Source organism: Nyctibius grandis, chromosome Z (assembly GCF_013368605.1).
Source record: "Nyctibius grandis isolate bNycGra1 chromosome Z, bNycGra1.pri, whole genome shotgun sequence".
NCBI classification, from domain to species: domain Eukaryota; kingdom Metazoa; phylum Chordata; class Aves; order Nyctibiiformes; family Nyctibiidae; genus Nyctibius; species Nyctibius grandis.
Genome location: NC_090695.1, coordinates 12,828,577 through 12,850,399, shown reverse-complemented (window position 1 = coordinate 12,850,399; position 21,823 = coordinate 12,828,577). Strand labels below are relative to the sequence as shown.

Here is a 21,823-nt window from a genome sequence, read left to right as displayed (position 1 = left end):
GTACTGCTTACCTTCAAATCCAGACCTCTGCAGCTTCCAAATAATGCAGTAATTATCCATTAGCATGCTAAATGTTAGATAACAGGCAACAAATAAGGAGGTATAGTGGCAAAATTAACTTTCTTGCCACCTATGGTAACTTGGGCAAGCAAGAAGTTTTGTCTTCAGATACTGTGAATCAGAAGCACGCCAGAAGATGACAAAACTTTTGTGTGTGTGTGTGTGTGTGTGTGTGAAGGTAAATCAACCCACAAAACAGCACAGATGTAATTGGCAAAATATTAACATGACCAAAAGGTTTTGTGCAGGAGGAATCTTGTTCTGAAATAGACAGTAATAGTACCAATCAAAGCTGCATTTTGCCGACAGAGTTAAGGGGAACTTGAGTTTCAGAGATACTCTGGAGTACTAAGCAGTATGACTGCAGCAGTTTCACACTGTCAAGCACATATACTCAAACCCAGTTTCTCCTTTGGTACCACATATATTTACATAGCATTCTCTGTTGATCACAAGAGCACAGCTCATCTTCTCAGCTTAGAGTTTAGATACTAGTCATGGCAGAAGCATCCCCTGGCAGTCCTGAACGAAGCTGCTGCCAGCTAAGTACAGATTTCAGTGATTACTCTGACCAGTGGCTAGAATTAGACATGGAAACTGAGCTAACCCTGAACTGAAGGTGGCGGCGCTCAAAGTTCAGAACTGGGACCGAAATGAGGAGCTTACATTGCACTTGCCTCTGGCTTCTGTGGATGAACACAAGATGTCACTTGCTGAGAGTGTTAGTCTGACCTCTTCAATCATCACTTGAGTCACACACAAAAATTTAGAAGTCATCAGTCATCATAACGACTGGGCCAAAACCAGCCATTTAGAATTTTATCAAATACAGTGTAAATGCGTTTGTTTTCAGGATTTGTGCTCTTGTGACTGGCCACATTTAAATGCTGTGGATGGCATTCCCAACTGGTATAAGTCTAAATCACTGTTTTAATAAATAGGCTGTGCTGGTTTACAGAAAGACTCCGTTTGCAAGGCTGTTGCACAAACTGCACACACATCTGACATACTTAGGAGGCCAGTAATGAATACCTTATTCAGCAGCATTAAATATAAATGCATTAATTCACTGTTTGATCTGTTAAAGAGACGTTCTCACTTCCTGCTTCTGATCAAGAAATTTATGATGGGATTGACGATGAAGATGCTGTAACTAGGTAAGCTTTTATATAATTTAAATAATTTTCTTCTTTAACAGAGTGTTTTCATTTCTGTTTGTAGTATTTTTGAATTAGGCATAATAATTAGCAAGTATTAGGATGATCAGCAAGTGGGTATACATCAGGATGGATTTGTGAAGCTAAAAAAAAAGGGTTCTTTGGTCTTTTGAAGAAGTTTTGTTCTGTAATTAATTTTGGTGTGTCAGCAAAAGAGCCGCAATCGTGAAAATCCCCAAATCCCCAACTAGACAGAATAGGCCTGAAATGAAAATTACAAACTAAAATGTTAGCTTGCCGAGTAACAACATGAAAACAGTAAGCCACTAGATTAATATCTATACCTACAAATATATCTCAATATCTACAAATAACCTAACATACATATTTCTAGTTTAGCATTTCAGTCTTTAGCATTTAGGTTAAGTGTCTTTACCTCATGGTATATACATTGTTGGCATTAATGAGAATTATGTGCATCAATGGAGAATTTAAACTGGACCTTTTAAGAATGTTACATTTTCCGTTGTGATAATTGCATGCATACTCCAAAGGTCTGCATCGCAGGATGAAGATAAGAATGGTATCTGGTCCTGGGGAATCTTGAGGAGGCTAAAGGGCAAAGATGACAAAAAGAAAAGTGTACGAGACAAAACAACTGAAGTCAAAGGGGCAGAAGATAATGGAGATTTGTTGTAAGAGTTTGCCAGGAAGTCACAGTGCACATTAACTAATTCTAATAAAGCATTGATCACATGCTACTAACAGGTTCTCACAGAAGCCTAATGAATCATGCATCAAATTGCAGCTCAGGATGATACTTTTCTGCAAAAACACTGACATCCTTTCTTTTCACCTGCATAATATAATTACTCTCTTAACAAGCTGTATTTGTTGCATAAGTCTGGTAATCAAAATCTAGCAAAAATTTTTTTTAGTGAAGAGCACCAAAATAATCCATCATCTTTGTGCCACTCCGGTGACGTAAGTTTGCTGTATCCTCAGTAAAAACGGACTTTGCTCATCAGCACAATGTAGCTGAGATAAATTGGTAAATCTAGTCCCATTAATCCGAATTTCAGGAATAAAGAGAAACAGAAAAAAGCAAAGATTATCTTCTACCCATCTTGCCTAGAGGTTAGATCAGCAACTGGTGTTTTTACCACCATCTTCTCTCATTCAGTTCTGAAACAGCTTACTGTGATTCAGTGGTAAATATACATTTAGTCCATGAGTATTGATGGTGTCAGCAGAGCTTCAAAATGTCTAGAGATTGCTTGGAGCCCTTGTGGTGCAAGTTTTTTAAATTATTTAAATTATGCAAAAGCCTATTAATGTGATATAAATACTTAATGAGCATCTTTTTTTTCCAGCATGCCTCCTTCAACAAAACAGTTTAGAAAAGGTAATTAATAGCCTATTGTTCAGTCTCCATATTGATTCCTGGTCCTTTTTCTGTATATATTACTCTGTTACACGCTAGTCAAAAAATACGTCCAAGGATGGAAACAAGATTTCCCATTGCTTGCCCAGTTCCAGCAAACAAATTTCAACTATTGTGACTGATTTGGCTACAGACAACGAGATACAAATACACTGCAAGCTCTCTAGAAAACAATTTAATGTATTTTTTAAGAAGTCATGATTTTTCTATGTGAGATTTCCACTAGGTCATTTTTTTTGACATGAGTATGAACAGATACTCTTGGAAAGAAACACTTAATGCAAGACTTCAAAAGTAAAAAGATATGCTTGTTGCTATTTTTATCACTTGCAGTGTCTTTGTAAGATGACATATGCTCATAAACATCAGCTCAACCATGGAATAAAAAGCAAGATCTTACAGTTTTTGAGGCTGTCGCCTGAACCGAGTTCTAAACCTTTTATCTCCTACCGCGATTTTTCTAGCCATTGATATGATGAGTTGAACAATTGGTTCCTCTCTACAAAGGTGCTGAATGTGATTCAAAGTATATTCTTGGGGTAAGAATTCTTTTCACTGTTTTGGCATTGCAAGACGGCCTAAAAACTAACATACATGTGATTCATATCCACTTCTAAGCAACGCTGCATGGACCAGAGTGTTATGGAAGTGCTTGAGTATACATTAACACCAAACCCCAAAAATATACTTTGATGCAACACGGTGGGAAATGGACTAATTAAAATGAAGATTAAAGGCTATTGCATTAGCCAACATGTGCTAAAACTTGCTTCAGCTTAAGAAGATTAAAATATCAGTGAATACCTATTATTAATAAAGAGTCTTATTCTGAAAAGGTTGTCTGGTGTCTGTTTTGCCCAGTACATTGTGCAAAACAGAGAACTGACAGTTACTATATACAATAAATGGCTACAGTACTTGCCACAATTTCTTGTCGACTTAGCTACATTACCATAGATTGTAACACAATGTATTCACTACTCAAGGATCGCATAATAATTTTCCATTCATTTAAACGCTATTGTTTCAGATTGTGGAGACAATGATGTTTATGATGACGTAGATTCTTCAGACTTCCCTCCTCCACCGCCTGAATTCAAGCAAGTGAAAATGCGAATTACTCCCCTGATTAGAAATCTGTAATACACTGTGAAACATGTCCAAAGCATTTACTAGAGGCAGATTGCTACTAATGTATGCTTTATTTGGTGTTGTCAGGTTTTGTAGTTCTCCTAACCTTATTGTTGACAATGGCAGTTGAATGCTCCCTGCCTCCATTTCAGATTGAAATAATAATTAGACTATAGAATAAATGAGCATGCTTTGAATTTCAACAAATCCAGTCCATGACAGACAAGAAGTAGAAATGAATGCATGGCCTGAAGGTACTTCATTGTAGATTCTCTGCACGCAGTCCTCTTCCTATCAAAATTTGGGCACTGTTAGGATAAGTACTTCATCCCAGCTGCGGTAGTATTTTAAGAGAAAAGGAGACAGTGCCCTGTGTTGTAAGTATGAAACACATCTGGAGGTGTAAAGTTCAGCTTGGAAAACTTTTGTTCCTGGACCAGGGAGTTATGGCCGTCTCTGGAGCACAGATGTGTTATGAGCACAGATGCATCTGTGAAGATGACTGCAAGATGTCATATTCTGTTGTCACTAACTCCACTCAGAGCTACAGAGTGCACTACAATAACCTAGTCTGGAGGCATTAAAACAGAGAGAACTCTTTGAACTGTATATCCAAAGGAAAACACATGGCCCTCCTAACCTAAATCTAGGTTAGTTCACACACACACATACATTCATCCATCAGTGAAACTGTCAACCACAACTCCTACAGAGATCAGGAAGAATCAAAAAGTAGTGAGACTTTAAATTCCCAGGTACAGCATCAGGAAGGCCAGTTAGGGCATGAAACCCTTCTGTGCTCATTGACACAAGTCAACAGTATCAGGGATGTGGAAAAAACAACAGAACTTGAAATGGGTCATGTAATGCAGATACTCTGGTGTAGCAAGGCCTTCTATGGCAACATAGGACTAACATAGCTGCTGTATGAAAGGCTAAGATGTTCTAGCTGCCTCCACAGTGGGACATGTGTTATTCAGCCTATTGCCCAAAGATACACAGACTTCACAAAATTGCTCCTTGCCTATAGCTTCTAAAGTGATGAGTATCATTTATCTAAACTATTTTTGGTAGATGTGAAGTTCTAATTGCTGTAGCAGCTAGATACTTTGAATAATTTTCCATATTCACTTATGTGATAGATATATACTAACATTGGAGCTCATTAAAAGAGAAAAATAGGAAAAACAACTCCAACTTTTTATTTCTTTTGAAATCAAATCTGTATTATATTATCCATATTAGTTTTGTAGAGCAACAAAAAACATACATGAAGGCAAATGTGTTTTCACTAAAATTATCAGAAAGATTGTCAACACCTCAGATGTGTTGCTAATTTTGTTTTTACCTGTAACCGCTTATTTTAGTTCATCAAAAACAGCAAGCCTTGGAAAATGTAAATCAGATGACAAAGATGCACAAAAGCGTAAAAAGATAGAAAGAGAAGAAGAGTTCCGAAAAAAGTTCAAAGTAAGTTTTGTTCAAAGTAAGTTTTCTTCACATAAAATATAAATATTAAAATATCTGTATGGTGTCCTCTCATTTGTATCCTTTAATTTGTAAATAATCCATTATTTTGCCTCGGAAAGGTAAAGTATTACTACTTGTAAAAATAGTGATCTGAGCACTTGTAAGTCCAAATGGCAGGCATGGGCATATACTACATAACATAAACCATTATTTGCCAAATTTTCAAAAATTTAGTAATAAACGGGAATATATTTGTCTAAAAAATGCATGATCATGAGCTTTACATTGATGTTTTTTAACCAGCATCTCTTTATCTTACTTTTGCAGTTTGAAGGTGAAATTAAAGTTCTTTACTCTACCACCACTGCCCAAGACTTGCCCCTGAGGCAATGGGGACCTAAAGACTTACGAATTAAACCAGGGGAGTATCTTGAAATTATAGAAAGTACAGATGATACCAAGGTCCTGTGCAGGAATGAAGAAGGAAGATGTAAGTGTTATTAAAAAGCTGTAGTACAAATCAAATTGTCAGAGAATGATTGAGTCAGGATGTGTAAAAAACCCTCTTCCCTGTCATGTTAAAGCAGAGCCTAATACTTGTCTTTTTCCTTCCCTGGTTGTTGACGAGAGGCAAATTATTGTCATTATATTATTGTGCTTTAAGAGCAGCTTGCCTTAAAAAAACTAAAACTCCAATAGACAAGAGATACCAAATGTGAGAAAAAGGATAACTTACGTAAATCTTGCTTTGTATCAACTAAGATTAGCAGATATTTTTGTTGCTTCTGTTCCCTCTATTTGCCGAAAAGAGTATAGCTGTGATATCTCTCAGAATCTCGTAAAAGTAAAATCCTTGCTGCATGTCTGGGAAGCACTTGCCCATTGATTGCAGCCAAGGAAAAATCAGTAACAACACCCTTACTTTGGATTGCCAGAGATGGAGTTTAATCTTTTAAATAGGCTGGGGGAAAAACTGCTTAGGAGTCTTCCCCTCAGCCCCCAGCTGATCCAGGCATATGTCCTTGTTGGCATGCCTGCTTGTTTTGGGAGCTGCATTTTTGGTTTCTTTGAAACCCTTGGCCAGGTTGTGCATTGGCAGAAGTTTTTGCATTTTTTGAGAAGTCTGGACCATCTACTGTTGGTTTCAATTTCTTAATGTGCTTCTGTGACAATACTTTCCAAATCTCCTAATGAAAATTCACTTTGTGTAGGAACAGACTATGTTCAAAGTAGCAGCATGCTTCCACTCACCTTTAGTTTTTACCTCTGACCTATGTAGAAGACAGTCCAACGCCATAAACCTCTGAAGGGGATTCAGTCACTTTCCTTCCAATATTTTTCCCCTCTGTACTCAACTGTTACAGTCCAGAATATAGCCTTCTTCCTGGCAGGCCTGAAGGGTAAGGAAGAATTTCTTGCATAACAACACATACATTTTTTGAAATATGGATTGCACTAGTGTAGCTACTTCCCAAAGAGCAGCTTTCAATGCTGCATTTTTTTAATCAAGCTAACAACAAAGTAGAAAGTAGTTCATATTGGCTGTTTTCCTCACACAGTCTTCAAAGCCTTTCAAGCAGTGACAGGAGCTACTGCTTTGCTATACATAAAAGAGCAAAACAAATAAAAATATCCTCCCTGAAAACTTCTGAATATAATTCTGTGAATTTTCACGTTAATTACTGAAGTTTGAATCCTACTTTAGTTAAGCGCATGACAGTTTTGGTTATTTGCTCTAGCTGCTCTAGTTCCTCATATCTTGAAGCTATGATTTTACCTTTTGAAGGCCAGATAGACTGAAAATCAACAATTAAAGGTGTTTTTATTACTCTCTTGCACATGAATTCTTCCATTTGATCATTAACTTACGAAGCACTTCCATAGCTTCATGCCTCTACCAGCAGTTAAACAAAACTACAAATTACATTATGTCTTCCCACCTTTTTAAGCAAGGGCTGATGATCTTAGGATCGTATTCTGCTATCACTTATTTTAATTGTTATGAGATTATTTGAAATTTCAAAAGTGAAATAGGGAACTGATTCTCATTTACCTTCTCAAATTCTTTCTTACTGTTGCCTTCGTCTGACCGATGTACCTTTTGAAATACACAAAAACCTTCAATTCACTTTCATAGATTTTGATTAAACCTTAGGATATAGACAGACTTCAGTGCCTGAAAATGTAAATCGTGTCCTCTTCAAGGTTCCTTTATAGCATTAGAGAGCAGCTGGCCTGATGAGCCGTAGCTTTCAGCTGTGCTAAGTAATCAAGATGGAGTGGGCTGACCTGCTGCCTTGTTTCCTGTTATGGAAGCCACATAAATATGAATAAATTAGTTAGAAACCGAAACTTTGGACGTGTAATTTTGGATTAGTAAGTTTGAAAGAGTGTGAGATCAGCAGGGGCTGTATCTCCCACATATTTAGGGGCTAGGGACTGCGGTGGGCAGCAAGGAAGGCACAGACTCTCAGATCGAGGATGCAAGGGCCTGAAGCCGAAAGGCCTAAGGCTTTTTTATTGTTATTCTGCTACCCTATTTAACTGCTACAATGCAGGAGCCGGACTAGGCAGTTCAAGATAACATCAACATTCACACGCTAAGCACTCATCACCCATCCTGGGAAGAACCCATAGTGTTCTGGGCTCAAAACATAACAACCATTCCCCGTTTTCAGCTCTGTGTTCAGAACTGACCTTCAACACATGTTTACTTCTTTCATGCCTCAAAAGGCCCTGTGAACTGGTCTCGGCTCCTTTAGCTTAGAAGCAAGCAAAAACTATTCTCAATGCAGTGTTCCCAGGCAAATCTTCTGCTCCCCAAGTAAAGCACAGCTGTTTGCAGGCTGAGGGTCTTCCATAAGGGACCATCAGAAGAACCTAGATTATGCTTTGCAGTAGTAGAAGGACTGACACGTGCATGTCTGGCTTGCAAGCACTGTATTTGTACACCATGAGTGTAAGCGAAGAAATTTTGCTTTCACGTATTTTGTGTGAGGAACAGAGAAGATTAGATTAGCCAAATGATTTTAAATAATTCCCAATGAGACTTCAGGAGTCCTGGAAATTATTGGACTCTGCTTAAAAAAGAATTTTAAAAAGATGACATCTTTAAAAAAGAATCAATTTCCATGCCTTTATCCCAGATAATAAAATCTGAGGAAAGACAACCAGGCTAAGAATATCCTGAAGAGACAGAGCTTTCCCTATGTATATTGACTTGCAATCAGCCTGAGAGAATACGCAGGTGACTGAAAATCTGCAGCACCGGGTTCTTTGACTATTGAAGGTTATCTGCAGTTTAACATTTTTAGTTACAATAGAATTTACATAAGTATCAGATCTTCATGACCCTGACAATATAAATACAGGCAATGGAAGCAAATTTTATCTTACATAGCCGCAATCAAATATTAAATGCATAGAACTATTTTTTCATTCATGTAACTGTTAAGTCTTCAACAGAAGCTAAAGCAGATCAGCATCAAATAAAATGTTATCATATGAAATTAATGTCTTTTTAGGCAACTTTCACCTCTATCAGAGGACAGAAGTTTTCTTTAAAAATGCAGTCTTTTTAATGTATTATGGTCTTCACAGAGCAAATTGCTAATCTACTTTATATATAGCAATTAATACAGCATATTCTGGAAAAAAACTTATTTACCTTTGAGATTTATAGCAATAGCTGATATCTACCTATTTTAAGATGGAAATACACCAAGTTAAAATGAATTATGCAAATGTTTCTTCATGAAGAAAAGCTGTATATAAGAATTAGTTACTTATTACTACTTGCAGGACTATTTGGGATATTAGTCTTGTCAGATAACTTTTCCAGTATTCCATATAGGAATCACAGGACACTTTTATACATCAAAACTTTGGCCAGTTGAAGACTGTGATAATTCAGCAGCTTTTGGGAACAGTACTAGCTCATTGTGTCTGATGCCAATTTACAAGGGAACGTTTCCTCTACTAGTGAAGTTACAGATCTTGAAAAGGGCAATTTCAGTTAGAATAAAATTAGGCTTGGATGAAAAAAGGGCTTTACACAAAACATGAGATGCTTAGGTGGTCATTACTGTGCATTTAAAAAAAGAAAAGATACTTTCGTATCTTGTATGTTAGAAAAGAAAAATTCACGTGAAGGAGGAAATAACTCCTTAAGCTAAAACAGTAAAATCTGGGGATTCAGCTAGACTGACCTGAAGGATCACCACCAGAAATACTTGCAGAAAACTGATACTTGGTGTACTATATAATTGTTCCTCTAAGTACACGGAACAGTAGCAGCTCCAAGAATTCAAGGAACTGTACAAGTCAAGCTAGTAAATTTATTCTAAAACCTAAGAATTGTATATGAATTATATAGGAATTACTGAAAAACTGTCATTTTAGTGTGACCATTTAAACCTCCTAATAAATAAAAGAAGGAAACTTACAAAGTAATTTCAAATATAACACAAGATCACATTTCTCTGTTAGAACTGTCCTAATTTTGTACCAACATACTAATGTTTACCTACAAATATGTAATTATTGTTACAGTTTTCTCTGTGCTTGCATATGTTATACTAATTGACAAGTATTTCAGTAGATATCTTTTACCAAAGATAGCAAGTAAGTTTTTCAAGAGATTAAATAGATTGAAGAAGAGTATGTGTAGGTTTATCTGATTTCATTAGTAATGCAAAAGAATAACAGAATAATTCACTAGTGAGTAGCTTTTCTAAGGTATTTCCATTATCTATATAAACAGTTCTTATCAATATGATACAGTTAAAAATTTTTAAACAATTACAGTTAATGATAATTAACTGGTGTACACATCTTGAAAGACATTTTTGTCCCTGTAGGAAACTGTACATATTTCTGTTATTTATTATTCTAAATATTACCGTGTGGTTATTATTATACCACATTTTTGTGCTATAGTTTGTGAACTGTACTATATTTTGTGTTAATACTGTGTCATAACCCTCTCATACAAACAGGAAACTAAAATATAACATGAAAACCTAATCTTGCATCACCTCTATTACTATTTTCTCCTTTCAGCACTAGTTTTGTACACAATGGAAACTACTGCAATGAAAAAAGAGAAATGACATTTTATGAATATGTAAAGTACCTGGCACAGCAGACATCTAACTGCTCTTGGAGCTACTGTAGTAGTGTGATTCCCTATCTAAGGCACCACATTATACTAAACAAGCAGATAAGAATAATTAAAACTAAAATTGGACATAGCAAAATTTTCCTCAAGTACATATCCATTGTACACTGTTATCCATCTATTATGTCTTTCCATCTGAAATATGTAAAAGACAAAATCTGCATTTCACTAGTGCTAGCAACAGAAGAAATAACACCAATATTTAACTTAAATACATATATATTTCAATTTTACAGATGGCTATGTTCTGAGAAGCAATTTAGTTGACAAGTAAGTACAAAGTGATCTTTTTGAAAAATGTTTTATAACACTCAATTTTGTTCTACTGTTTGTCAAATAAAAGTGAAATGTAATTATTTTAGTATGTCATTCCAGTCCTGCAAATTGAGTTATGTTTATGGAGTTTAGAGTTCTCAAGAATTAATCACATACATCCATGCTGGAAATTTTCCAGGGCCCCATTCCTCATTGCTTAACCATAAACTCTGGTTTAAACCATAAAAAATTACATAAATTAAGCATTATTGGTACTAGAATCTACTACTGACTGCACATTAATGTGATTAAGTGTACCGATGCAATTTTCAAATGTTTAACTAAAATGGACCAATTTTTCTTTAGGTTTATTTTTATTTCAGTCTTATTGGGATTGAGCAGATTTGGCTCAGTGTTGCTCCAAATAATTGCATGGAGCTCAGCATTTAGGTTCTAATCCAAAACTCTGGTTAGACAAAGCCCTTCCATTTCTTTCAATGGGCTTAATGTTAGACCCTTAAATATCAAATCAGATGTCACTTTTAGAAATGAGGCCTCTAAACACTTAACATACGTTTAACATATATATAAATAGCCTTATTGGCTTCCATGGGGCTGTTCGTGTATCTAAGTGACATATGTTGAAAATTCCTATTCATGGAGCATGTATCATTTATAGACAATACCTAAATTCATTATCTAAAAAGCTGCTCCTCCAAAACCATTATGGCATTGCCAAGTACAGAAACAAGAAAGAATTTCAAGGGCATATTGATTTTTCTTACTCATCTTTTCTGGTTTTCACGTAAAAAAAACAGTAAGTATTTCATTTTTCATGGAAACACCTCTATGAGTTTGCTAGAATACCTACTTAAAAACTTAATTTAAAAAAAAAAAACAACTTTTAATAAAGCAAGCCTTTCATGTTAGAAAGAAATGTAGCCAGCTCTACCCTTCACTGAAAATCCTTTGACCTGACCTGTTACCACTGTTCTGTTACCACAAAGGTTGCACTTCCCTAATTAGCAAATTAATTATTTGATCGCATGTCTGCACCATACTGCTACACTATTTTGTATCTGCATGCAAATAGTAATATATATCTCTGATGTCTCAATTTTTAATACATTATTTTTCTTTTTTTAACTTACAGTGACGGAGAGATTTACGATGAAATTGGTGATGGTATGCTGAACATTTCAAACAGTACAATAACTATATTCAATTACACCAAATAACTTTAGCCACAAGTCAAAGTACTACACAATACTAATATTTTTGCATTTTATTTACATTTCAGATTGCATCTATGATAATGACTGATGCAGAATTCTATGCAAGTAAGATTTTCACTGAGATCAAAATCTATTTTGGACTTCCTAACTGTGAAAGCAAGAGAAGTCACTAAAGCTGATTACAAGTTAATCGGTTGCACTCTTCTAAATGTACAATTAACATTTTTTAGGATTTCACGGTTTTGTCGTCCCTTGCTTTGTATTACATTTGTACCATTTATCTAAGTAATTAAAATCGAGGGAATATGAGCTAAAATTAAGGTTATAATTTTCCAATACCTTTCCTCATTTGTGACAGTCCATGTAAAAACAGTTCTCCAATTATCTATACCCAAAAAGGCCAGTTTGAGGATAACAAACCCTGGGAACAGGTTTTACTCTTTTTTTGGTCTATTAAACCCCAGAGACTGCCACTCTGGGGAGCACAGCGTTCTGAAAAGAAACGCTTCCTTTGGGGATAACATCCTGTTGTGAAAACAGGACATCAAACAAGACAATACATTGCTGAGCTGCCATTACAACTGCAATAGCGTTGGCTACACTGACATGTACAGCCATGTACCATTATTGCTGAAGTTTCTTCTTCTAGATTGTACTAATGATAGAATACCATTTTCTAAGATTTATTTCATCATTTTCTAAGTAGTTTTTGTCTAATATTAATAGTAAAATAGTAATTCATCACTCTGAGATACAAACCATAGAAAAGACTACTTTAGTGTTGCTCAAAATATATTCAGAATATTTAGGTTAAGATTTAATTTCTGTTTAGTTTGAAGATATGTTGTTGTTGTCACTATAGTAATTTAGACATTAAAATGGACCTATAAACTTAGGATAAACTGGTTAGAAATAGATTAATAGATTCTAGATTAAATATATATGTATATTTATCATACCATTTTGATAATATCTTTTTCTACTAAGTACTATATTTTACAATGACTTGGCTAAATGAGAGCATAGAAATGAAACATCTCCATGCTTATCCATTGTAGAAACAACATTTATTCTTAAAGATCATTGGTGATGCAATTATCTGAATGAGCAAGTAGCAAATCAAAGTAAAATGAACGGATGAATCATAATAATAAATATCTCTTTTGCACTTGTATATCAAAACTCACCGGAAATCAAAAGATGTTTACAGTGAACTCCCAACAAAGAGGGTGAGCATATGCAGAAAATGGAACATGTAAACATGTATTTCTAACGTGTCATGCTTTTGCTGTAGTGCAAGATAATCAAAAGCCTGTAATAACCAATGTGTCTGGATCAGTGCAAGCAAGTCCTCTTGACAATCAAGTCTCCTATAATCCTGAAGGGAACTAAGGTACACTGTGCAAACAAGTGCAATGTAGCAAGGTTGCAAGTTTAGCTTATAAACTTGAAAAAATTTTGGCTCTGTTGAAGGCAGTTGAGTTTTGGTCTTACCTTCAGTGGAGCTGAGATTTCATGTTACACAAGTGCATTTATTGATGGTTCAAATACAGTAAATCTCTAAGGAGGCATAATGCTATGGGGATATCAAACATAAAATTAACTGTAGAGATAATCACCTATAAGCTATTTTATACGGTATTTAAAATCACTGATAATACACTGAAAAGCTATATGCAAACTTGACTTTCCTGTTCCATATTTGCTATTCAACCAGCACCCAGGCATATAAATACCAATTTTATGTGTAAACATCAGCACCAGCACCCAGCTTTAAAACATGACCTTGTGTATTAAACACAATGAATGTGTCTGGCTATTTGGCTATGTTGCTACTGGTGGTTTATTTATTTTTCAGGGGCATTCAAGAGGGTATTTGCATCAAATTAGTGATATACCACAGAACTGAGAGGGAATGTGGACATTGAGAACTACATAACCACTTGTCAGTTAATGATAAATAGTTTCATGCGTTACACAGTTAACTATCTCAAAAAGCATTTGTGTTAAATTCTAACATGTGTGCCAGTCTTGTTTGAGTTTTAACTGGTAGCAGAACTTCATGTGTTGCAGCAAGACCAACAAAGGAACTTTCCTTTTGAATATAATTTACCTTCCATTAAGGGATTTTAGCAGAACACAAACCTCTTTTGTACCCCTGAAAAAGAAGAGAATTTTATTCTTTGTGAGATTTTTAGGTCATATATTTTGGATATCTTTTCCATGTTCTTAGCCTTGATGTGTTGTAGGTACTGCATTTCCTTACTGATTATACTGACTCAAATTTGCCTTATGATACATTAAATCATCAAAAGAAATAAATAATCATAAGATACTTTAAGCTAAAAATCTGGGCATTGTTTGCACAGATCAAAAATAATGTGATCATTACAGGATGTTGAAATGTATTTATAAGGTACTACATACTGAAAAACTACTAGTATTGTGTATTTGTTCATTGTTTTACCAATGTCATTCACTGGATGCTTTTTTTTTCTTTCTTCTGAATAAAAGTGTGCTTTCTGATAAGAAATATGGGTACACCATCTTCTGCCAAAGTAGAAGAACAGTAGCCGAAAAACAGCTTCTGAAAATTATCACTGAATGTGAAAAACAACTTTACTATTGCTGTGATGGCAGCACAACTACAATGTGGCGTTTGTTTGTCAGTAATTACTACCCAGAAAATGAAATGTAAGCAGAAGGTGTTCTAGACATTAAAATGTATATTTAAGCAGTTTAATAAAGATAGTATTTTAAGCATTTCACACCTGTAATTTATTCTATTATCTTTTAAAAGTCATAAAGAAAGAAAAGGAAAGATGTTATCTCTCCTGATACTTTTCCCTCTCCAAGCTCAGGCTATAAACCTGGAGTATCTGGCTGTGCTTGTTAAAACATTCAGCAATGAAAACATCAAAATATTGACATAAAAATTAGACTTCAGCATGAACACCCCAGTTAAGGCAAACAGAGCTGGTTTCCATCTGTGTTGAACCTCTAAGCTGTACAAACAGGCTAAGCAAAACAAAAACTAGGAAAGCAAAAAAAGATTTCTCTAATTCGTGAGCTTTAGAGCATTTCTCTGCTGTCACTGCAGGCGCTGGACGGCAGGAATGCAGCTGATCTCCTGTGCATTCCTGTGTAAGAGGTTTATATTCCAGATCCACATAATTGCAGATCCCTTGGCTGCTCCTCCCACGGTGGTAACAAAACCCTCCTCTATGTACGATCTTGTTGCATAACCCACTTCAGCTGTGAAGATCAGTGCTTTAGTAAGGGGAAGGAAACTCAGTGGAGGAACCTAAATTCACTGTGTGAATTACATTACCCCTTACCACAACATTACTTCATGACAGGCACAGGTGTAAGCACGTGTGTGTGTACGCATGTGTGCATCTGTGTGTGTGTGTATATTTTATGTCAAATAGGGCAACTTCTGAGGAAACTAATGGATCCATAAAATGGTACCCTTATGACTTCTGTATAGCAGCCCCAGACCATCCTACACAGAAAGGATTTCACACATAACTTCACTAGAGAGTGAAACACTCAAATTCTAGGAGGTGCAAAAAATGAGTTTGCATTTGCAAAGTCTCAGTTCTGCTCCCTTGCATGGCTGCATCTTTAACTGTGTGCACAGTCTATAATTATATGATGGCTCAGTATTTCTTTCCACAGTATCCCCACCTCATTTAGTGCATGGGCTGGATGAGAGTTGTTCAGTCCTGCCCATTCAGTTTCTGGACACTCCTTTATTTAGTGCAAATCTTCCCAAGCCTATGCTGCACCCAGAATTATTAGTTTCTCACGGCATTCATCACAATGATATCTCAGATTCCCATGAATAGTAATGGATTTATCTTGTGAGACAGGAAAATATTTTACTCCCATTTTTAATGTACAAAACAAAGGCACAAACAGAGGAGAATTTGTGGCACATATCCTGGATATAAAAACAAACTGCTAAACCTAAATTAATTATATTTTTAGTAGTTTCCTAGATTAGGAGTCTCACTACTTTCTCTTCGTCTTCTTTGCCTCTGCTTGTGGTTAAACACAAAGACAGAAAACACCTTGTGTTTGAAAAGTATTAGCATCCAAAAATGTGTATTTTAAATATAACATGTTTACAGTAATAAAAAGGGGGCAGATAGAGGATATAGATTAAAATTTAATTTAAATAATAACTTACATTATATTCTGAAACTTAATAAAAACTGGGGACAAATTCTAGAACTGAATGGTCTACATTATTATCTCTGCTTATATCATTTGCTGTCTCCTGACTTCTGTGTCAACAGCAAGTCTGTTGGCAGAGTTTTGAGTCAGGTCTACGGCTTTTGCCAGAATTAAACCCTTACATGTATATGGTCTGCGGATATGCCAGGCTGAGACACCCAAACCAGTTCTGAAAGCATTAACTTACCAAAAGCCATTCACCCTGGACAGAATCATAAAATCATAGAACGGTTTTGGTTAGAAGGGACCTTAAAGTTCATCTAGTTCCAACCCCTCTGCCACGGGCACGGACACCTTCCACTAGATCAGGTTGCTCAAAGACCCATCCAACCTGGCCTTAAACATGGCCAGGGAGGGGCATCCACATAGCAGTGTAGCCCTCCAAGCCCTCCATCTCAACTACTTAGCCTGGGTAAGAAAAAAGGTAGTAGTGCAGCTGAAGGGTCACCCTAAGCAGTTTCCAGCATCCTAGCCAGCTGGAAGATATCTCTGTGCTACTCAGGTTAGCCACAGTGCTGCAGAATGACACTGCAACATGTTCTTGCCTTGTGCAGAGCAGCAGCATAGTAGCCCCAGGTCCCCTTCTTTGCCTGGGTAGAGCAAAATTACCATGATGTCACAAAGCCTTTCTTCTCTGTGTTTCATTCGAGCTAGCTGGCTCCTGAACACACATAGAATTTGTTAAATTATCTCTATTTGCCTCCTTCTAAAGCATTTTGAGAGAGAAGATTAAGCTGTTATTAAATGTATAGTTTCTTGCTCGAGGCTTTTTATATTGTAGGCCTTGTTGAAAAGAGTATGGGAACTGTGTTTTATTTTCTTTCTTAACACACAGACACATAAATACTGCTTAAAATGTTCACTGTTAGGCAGAAAGGAAGTATGCAAAATGTTAACATGAACATGAATGAAATGTGAATTAGATGGATACCAAGGGTTCTAGGAAACATTACACGATCTGCATTACTTCAGTAATATTGCCAAATCCTACAGCTCAGGCATCATGAGACAGACAAAGAAAAGCACTGGCTTTTTTTCCCCCTTCCTTTTAATACTTTTTTTGGCCTGATTCCTGATTTTCAAGTTCTTAGCAGGAAAAGCTGCCTCCTCCTTTATTTGCATGTGTGTGCACTTCAGGTGGACAATGTACACAAAACACAGACACAGAATCCAGGGGTCCAGTCCCCTTTTCTTGCTGACAGAAAGGACACCCTGCCAAGCTCCCTTCCCTTCTCCTGCATCTCGGCTTCTTTCACGTTCTTCTGCCCTGGATGATGCTGTCACACACCTTCCAGCTCATGTAGGTAAGCCCAGTTTCTTCTTCTGTATAAGACAACCCTAATTTTTTTGTTGTCATTGCCTCCTTTTACTGCCTGAGACATTCTCTGTACTCTTCTACTTGCTTTCTTGATTACTTCCTGTTCCCTATAATTATTCCTCTTTTCCTTGATTCTCTGACCATGACGTTCTGTCCTTTGCTTTTCTGCTTCTTTGTTCCTTTCTCTTTTCATCCTTTTAAACTGTTCCCCTCCTTCTGCAGTCCTGCCCCTGGCACTTTCATTTTTATTCCATTTTTAAAAGCTGCTCTGTTTAAACACTCATTTTTTGTGCAAGATTCCTAACTCTGTGGGTGACACCAGCAGAGGTTTTATGACTCACCAACCACTGAGAAGACTTACAATTCTTGTATTTTGTGTTCTACGCTGTTTATCCCATAGCATTTAAAATCAGGCCAAACATACCTTCCTTCTGCCCTCAGCATTTGGGTGAGATTTTTCAGTACTTAAGTTCGGATGCTATATATAAGTAATTCTTACTACTGCCAACTTAAAATAAATTTAAAACAAAGGTATCTTTTCTATCCCATCCCTTTTTCTGCTCCTTTCTGTACTGCCAGGAATGTTCATAGCAAGCTACTGTCTGTGTAAGAGACTGAAGCATGTTCTAACGATACCCGCTGACTGCTGAGCATCTCAGATACCCAAACATTTCTGTATGGATACCATGATGTGTAACAGCATTGCTATTGAAATGTTAGCCAGCCTTTGTCAGCCAGTGCCCAAAGAAAACATTAATGGCCTTCTTCAGTTTTAAAAAAAAGACCACGAAGACTTACAAAAGAATAGTTCTTGCTGCCACACAGATTTTGAATTTGATGACAAATTACCCTTCCACAGAGCTTCAGCCCTATTATTGGAGTTTATTTGGACTGAAACACTTAACAGCTGTGGGTTTTTAAAGTTTTTTTCCTCAGGTCTAATTAATATGCCAACTATACCCAAACTCAACAGCTGTTGCTTTTCACAGCTTCAATAGCATTATGCAGTGAAAAATCTTACATGAACGGGTGCCTCACTGTGAGGTTGTACTAATTAATAATCTAGTTAGCAACCTGCCCAGATAATCAGGAAGACTTGTTGCATCACTCGACATTCTGTTATTTTGCAGCTGGTTGCTGTTGCTTTAGTATGCTACTTATTGCTATAATTTTCTGCTATGTGCTGTATGTTCATTTTTTAATTTCTTCCATTACTGGATACTGAAAAAATATTAACATTTTACCCAGTTGCAATCAATTCAGATTTTTATTAATAGTTTTTATTTCTATCTGGATTTAAAGGTACTATATTCATGAATGAACTTAGATTATGCTTTTTTCCATAACCAGAACAATTCACAGAATCACAGAATCACAGAATCACACAGAATCACAGAATGTTAGGGATTGGAAGGGACCTCGAAAGATCATCTAGTCCAATCCCCCTGCCGGAGCAGGACTGCCTAGACCATATCACACAGGAACGCGTCCAGGCGGGTTTTGAATGTCTCCAGAGAAGGAGACTCCACAACCTCTCTGGGCAGCCTGTTCCAGTGTTCAGTCACCCTCACCGTAAAGAAGTTTTTCCTCATATTTATGTGGAACCTCCTGTGTTCCAGCTTGCACCCATTGCCCCTTGTCCTGTCAAGGGATGTCACTGAGAAGAGCCTGGCTCCATCCTCATGACACTTGCCCTTTACATATTTATAAACATTAATGAGGTCACCCCTCAGTCTCCTCTAAACTAAAGACACCCAGCTCCCTCAGCCTCTCCTCATAAGGGAGATGTTCCACTCCCTTAATCATCTTCGTGGCTCTGCGCTGGACTCTCTCTAGCAGTTCCCTGTCCTTCTTGAACTGAGGGGCCCAGAACGGGACACAAAACTCCAGATGCGGCCTCACCAGGGCAGAGTAGAGGGGGAGGAGAACCTCTCTCGACCTGCTAACCACACCCCTTCTAATACACCCCAGGATGCCATTGGCCTTCTTGGCCACAAGGGCACACTGCTGGCTCATGGTCATCCTGTTGTCCACTAGGACCCCCAGGTCCCTTTCCCCTACGCTGGTCTCCAACAGCTCTGTCCCCAACTTGTACTGGTACATGGGGTTGTTCTTGCCCAGATGCAGGACTCTACACTTGCCCTTGTTATATTTCATTAAATTACTCCCCGCCCAACTCTCCAGCCTGTCCAGGTCCCTCTGAATGGCTGCGCAGCCTTCCGGCGCATCAGCCACTCCTCCCAGTTTTGTGTCATCAGCGAACTTGCTGACAGTGCACTCTATTCCCTCATCCAAGTCATTAATGAATATATTGAATAGTACTGGTCCCAGTACCGACCCTTGAGGGACTCCGCTAGACACAGACCTCCAACTGGACTCAGTCCCATTGACCACCACTCTCTGGCTTCTTTCCTTCAGCCAGTTCACAATCCACCTCACTACCCGATCATTCAGACCACACTTCCTCAGTTTAGCTGCGAGGATGCTGTGGGAGACCGTGTCAAACGCTTTATTGAAATCGAGATAGACCACATCCACAGCTTTACCATCATCTATCCACCGGGTTACGTCCTCATAAAAGGCTATCAAGTTGGTTAAGCATGACTTCCCCTTGGTGAAGCCGTGCTGAGTGCCCCTAATGATCCCCCTATCCTTGATGTGCCTAGAGACAGCACCAAGAACAAGTTGTTCCATCACCTTTCCGGGGATGGAGGTGAGGCTGACCGGTCTATAGTTACCCGGGTCCTCCTTCTTGCCCTTTTTGAAGACCGGAGTGACATTCGCTTTCCTCCAGTCCTCAGGCACCTCTCCCGTTGCCCACGACTTAGTAAAGATGATGGAGAGTAGCCTAACAATGAGTTCCGCCAGCTACCTCAGCACCCGCGGGTGCATCCCATCAGGGCCCATGGATAAAACACTTACTGAGCTGAAAATTTTGTTAGGAATTGTTTTTTCTTTAGTCAAATCATGTTGCTTTTGCAAACTGTATTACCTATACTTAAAATATTATTTATAGAACTCCTTTTCCATTACAATATGTGTAGAAATACACGTATTGCATTGTATTTGAAAAGGCTAGCATAGCAATATATGAGGAATATACCACATCAGCCAGGAGAGCAATCACACCCCAAAAAGAAAATCCAGTGGAAACAGCCTCCCTGGGGAGCAAACTGCAAATTGCCCCTTGCTTTTTCTCCAAGCTACTTGGTGAACACGAGACCAAAAGGGACGAATCAAAAAACTAACATATGGCTCAGAAGTTCAACAAAAAATATTCAGCATGCACCTAAACCTAGTGGTTACACACTAGAGTCCTCTTTGCTTGACTCATTCTCTGCACTGTCCCAGTCTGAGCAGTTTGGCAACCCACCCCTTGCCTATCACCAAACAGGGTGTACGCACTATAGCTGCATCCATACTAGGCACTTAAAGCTGTCAGGGAATGAACACCCCTGGGCACTGGACCTTGATGGTCTTTGCTGTCACATAGGCCGAACCAGACAGTTTTGGCTCAGGACCAGTGCAAGGTTGTCCAAAGATAGCCCAGTGCATATTTACAGTATCTCCATGTCACCAGTGCCCTCTCCAAGGGACCTCAGGAGACAGCTGGATTCCCAAGGGAGCAGACGTGTATAAAATGCAATATCCATACTTTCACATTGCACTTGTGTTTCAAGACCTCTGTTCTTCCTGATACCCCAAATTCTGCTCGGTTTTCAACCAAGCTCTGGCCACATTCACATTTTCCCAGATCCTCTGGCAGCATCCAGGGCAGAGACACTATTCCCAGGGAGGCAGCTGATTTTATATGCAGGAGGAAGGACCTTCCCTATTTCTGCTCATTGCTGTATTAGATACGGAACACAAATCTCAAGAACAGCTTATTAAAGGACTTTAATTTATGTAGATAAAGCTGCAGCTAGTAGGGTCACCTTTTTCCCCTCGTTTCCTTTCCCGCATCCTCTGAAGGTTCAGCCTTTTTAATCTTGCAGCATAACCTTCTCCCTAGCAGATCCTACTGCCTTCCGTTGCACAACAGACACGCAAGCCCTGAGCTGCAGCTGCATCCTCCCACAGATTGCTCTGTATCACTGGATGGAGATGCAGCATGCAGGCTCTTACCGTTTTGCACCCACTGTGTAGCATCCGGAGGTCTGAGAACATCAGTGTGTGGCTGCCAATGGGCCAGGCATTGTGCAGGTCTATTTGTGCGTTATTTCAGAGTGACCGCTGGTGTACAGAGCTGCCAATAACTTAATTTGATATTATGCATTTGTCCAGCTGCTAAAAATGTGCTGACGAGCTGGATTTGACTGTCTCAAACTGTAG

The 21,823-nt window shown here is 37.9% G+C and overlaps 1 protein-coding gene across 2 annotated transcripts in view; it reads left to right on the top strand.

Annotated features, from left to right (window-relative positions):
* The window catches only part of FYB1 (FYN binding protein 1), a 46,164-nt gene extending 34,126 nt beyond the window's left edge, over positions 1-12,038 (top strand). Inside the window, exons 10-18 of one of the 2 annotated variants that reach the window (XM_068423491.1) lie at positions 1,148-1,217; positions 1,772-1,912; positions 2,591-2,622; positions 3,692-3,761; positions 5,160-5,262; positions 5,590-5,752; positions 10,678-10,711; positions 11,850-11,881; positions 11,997-12,038. In XM_068423491.1, the coding sequence (XP_068279592.1) occupies positions 1,148-1,217; positions 1,772-1,912; positions 2,591-2,622; positions 3,692-3,761; positions 5,160-5,262; positions 5,590-5,752; positions 10,678-10,711; positions 11,850-11,881; positions 11,997-12,019 (668 nt within the window). In that variant the 3' untranslated portion in view covers positions 12,020-12,038. The remainder of the gene's footprint in view (positions 1-1,147; positions 1,218-1,771; positions 1,913-2,590; positions 2,623-3,691; positions 3,762-5,159; positions 5,263-5,589; positions 5,753-10,677; positions 10,712-11,849; positions 11,882-11,996) is intronic. The other variant, XM_068423490.1, reaches the window with a different exon arrangement.
* Positions 12,039-21,823: the final 9,785 nt, after the last annotated feature.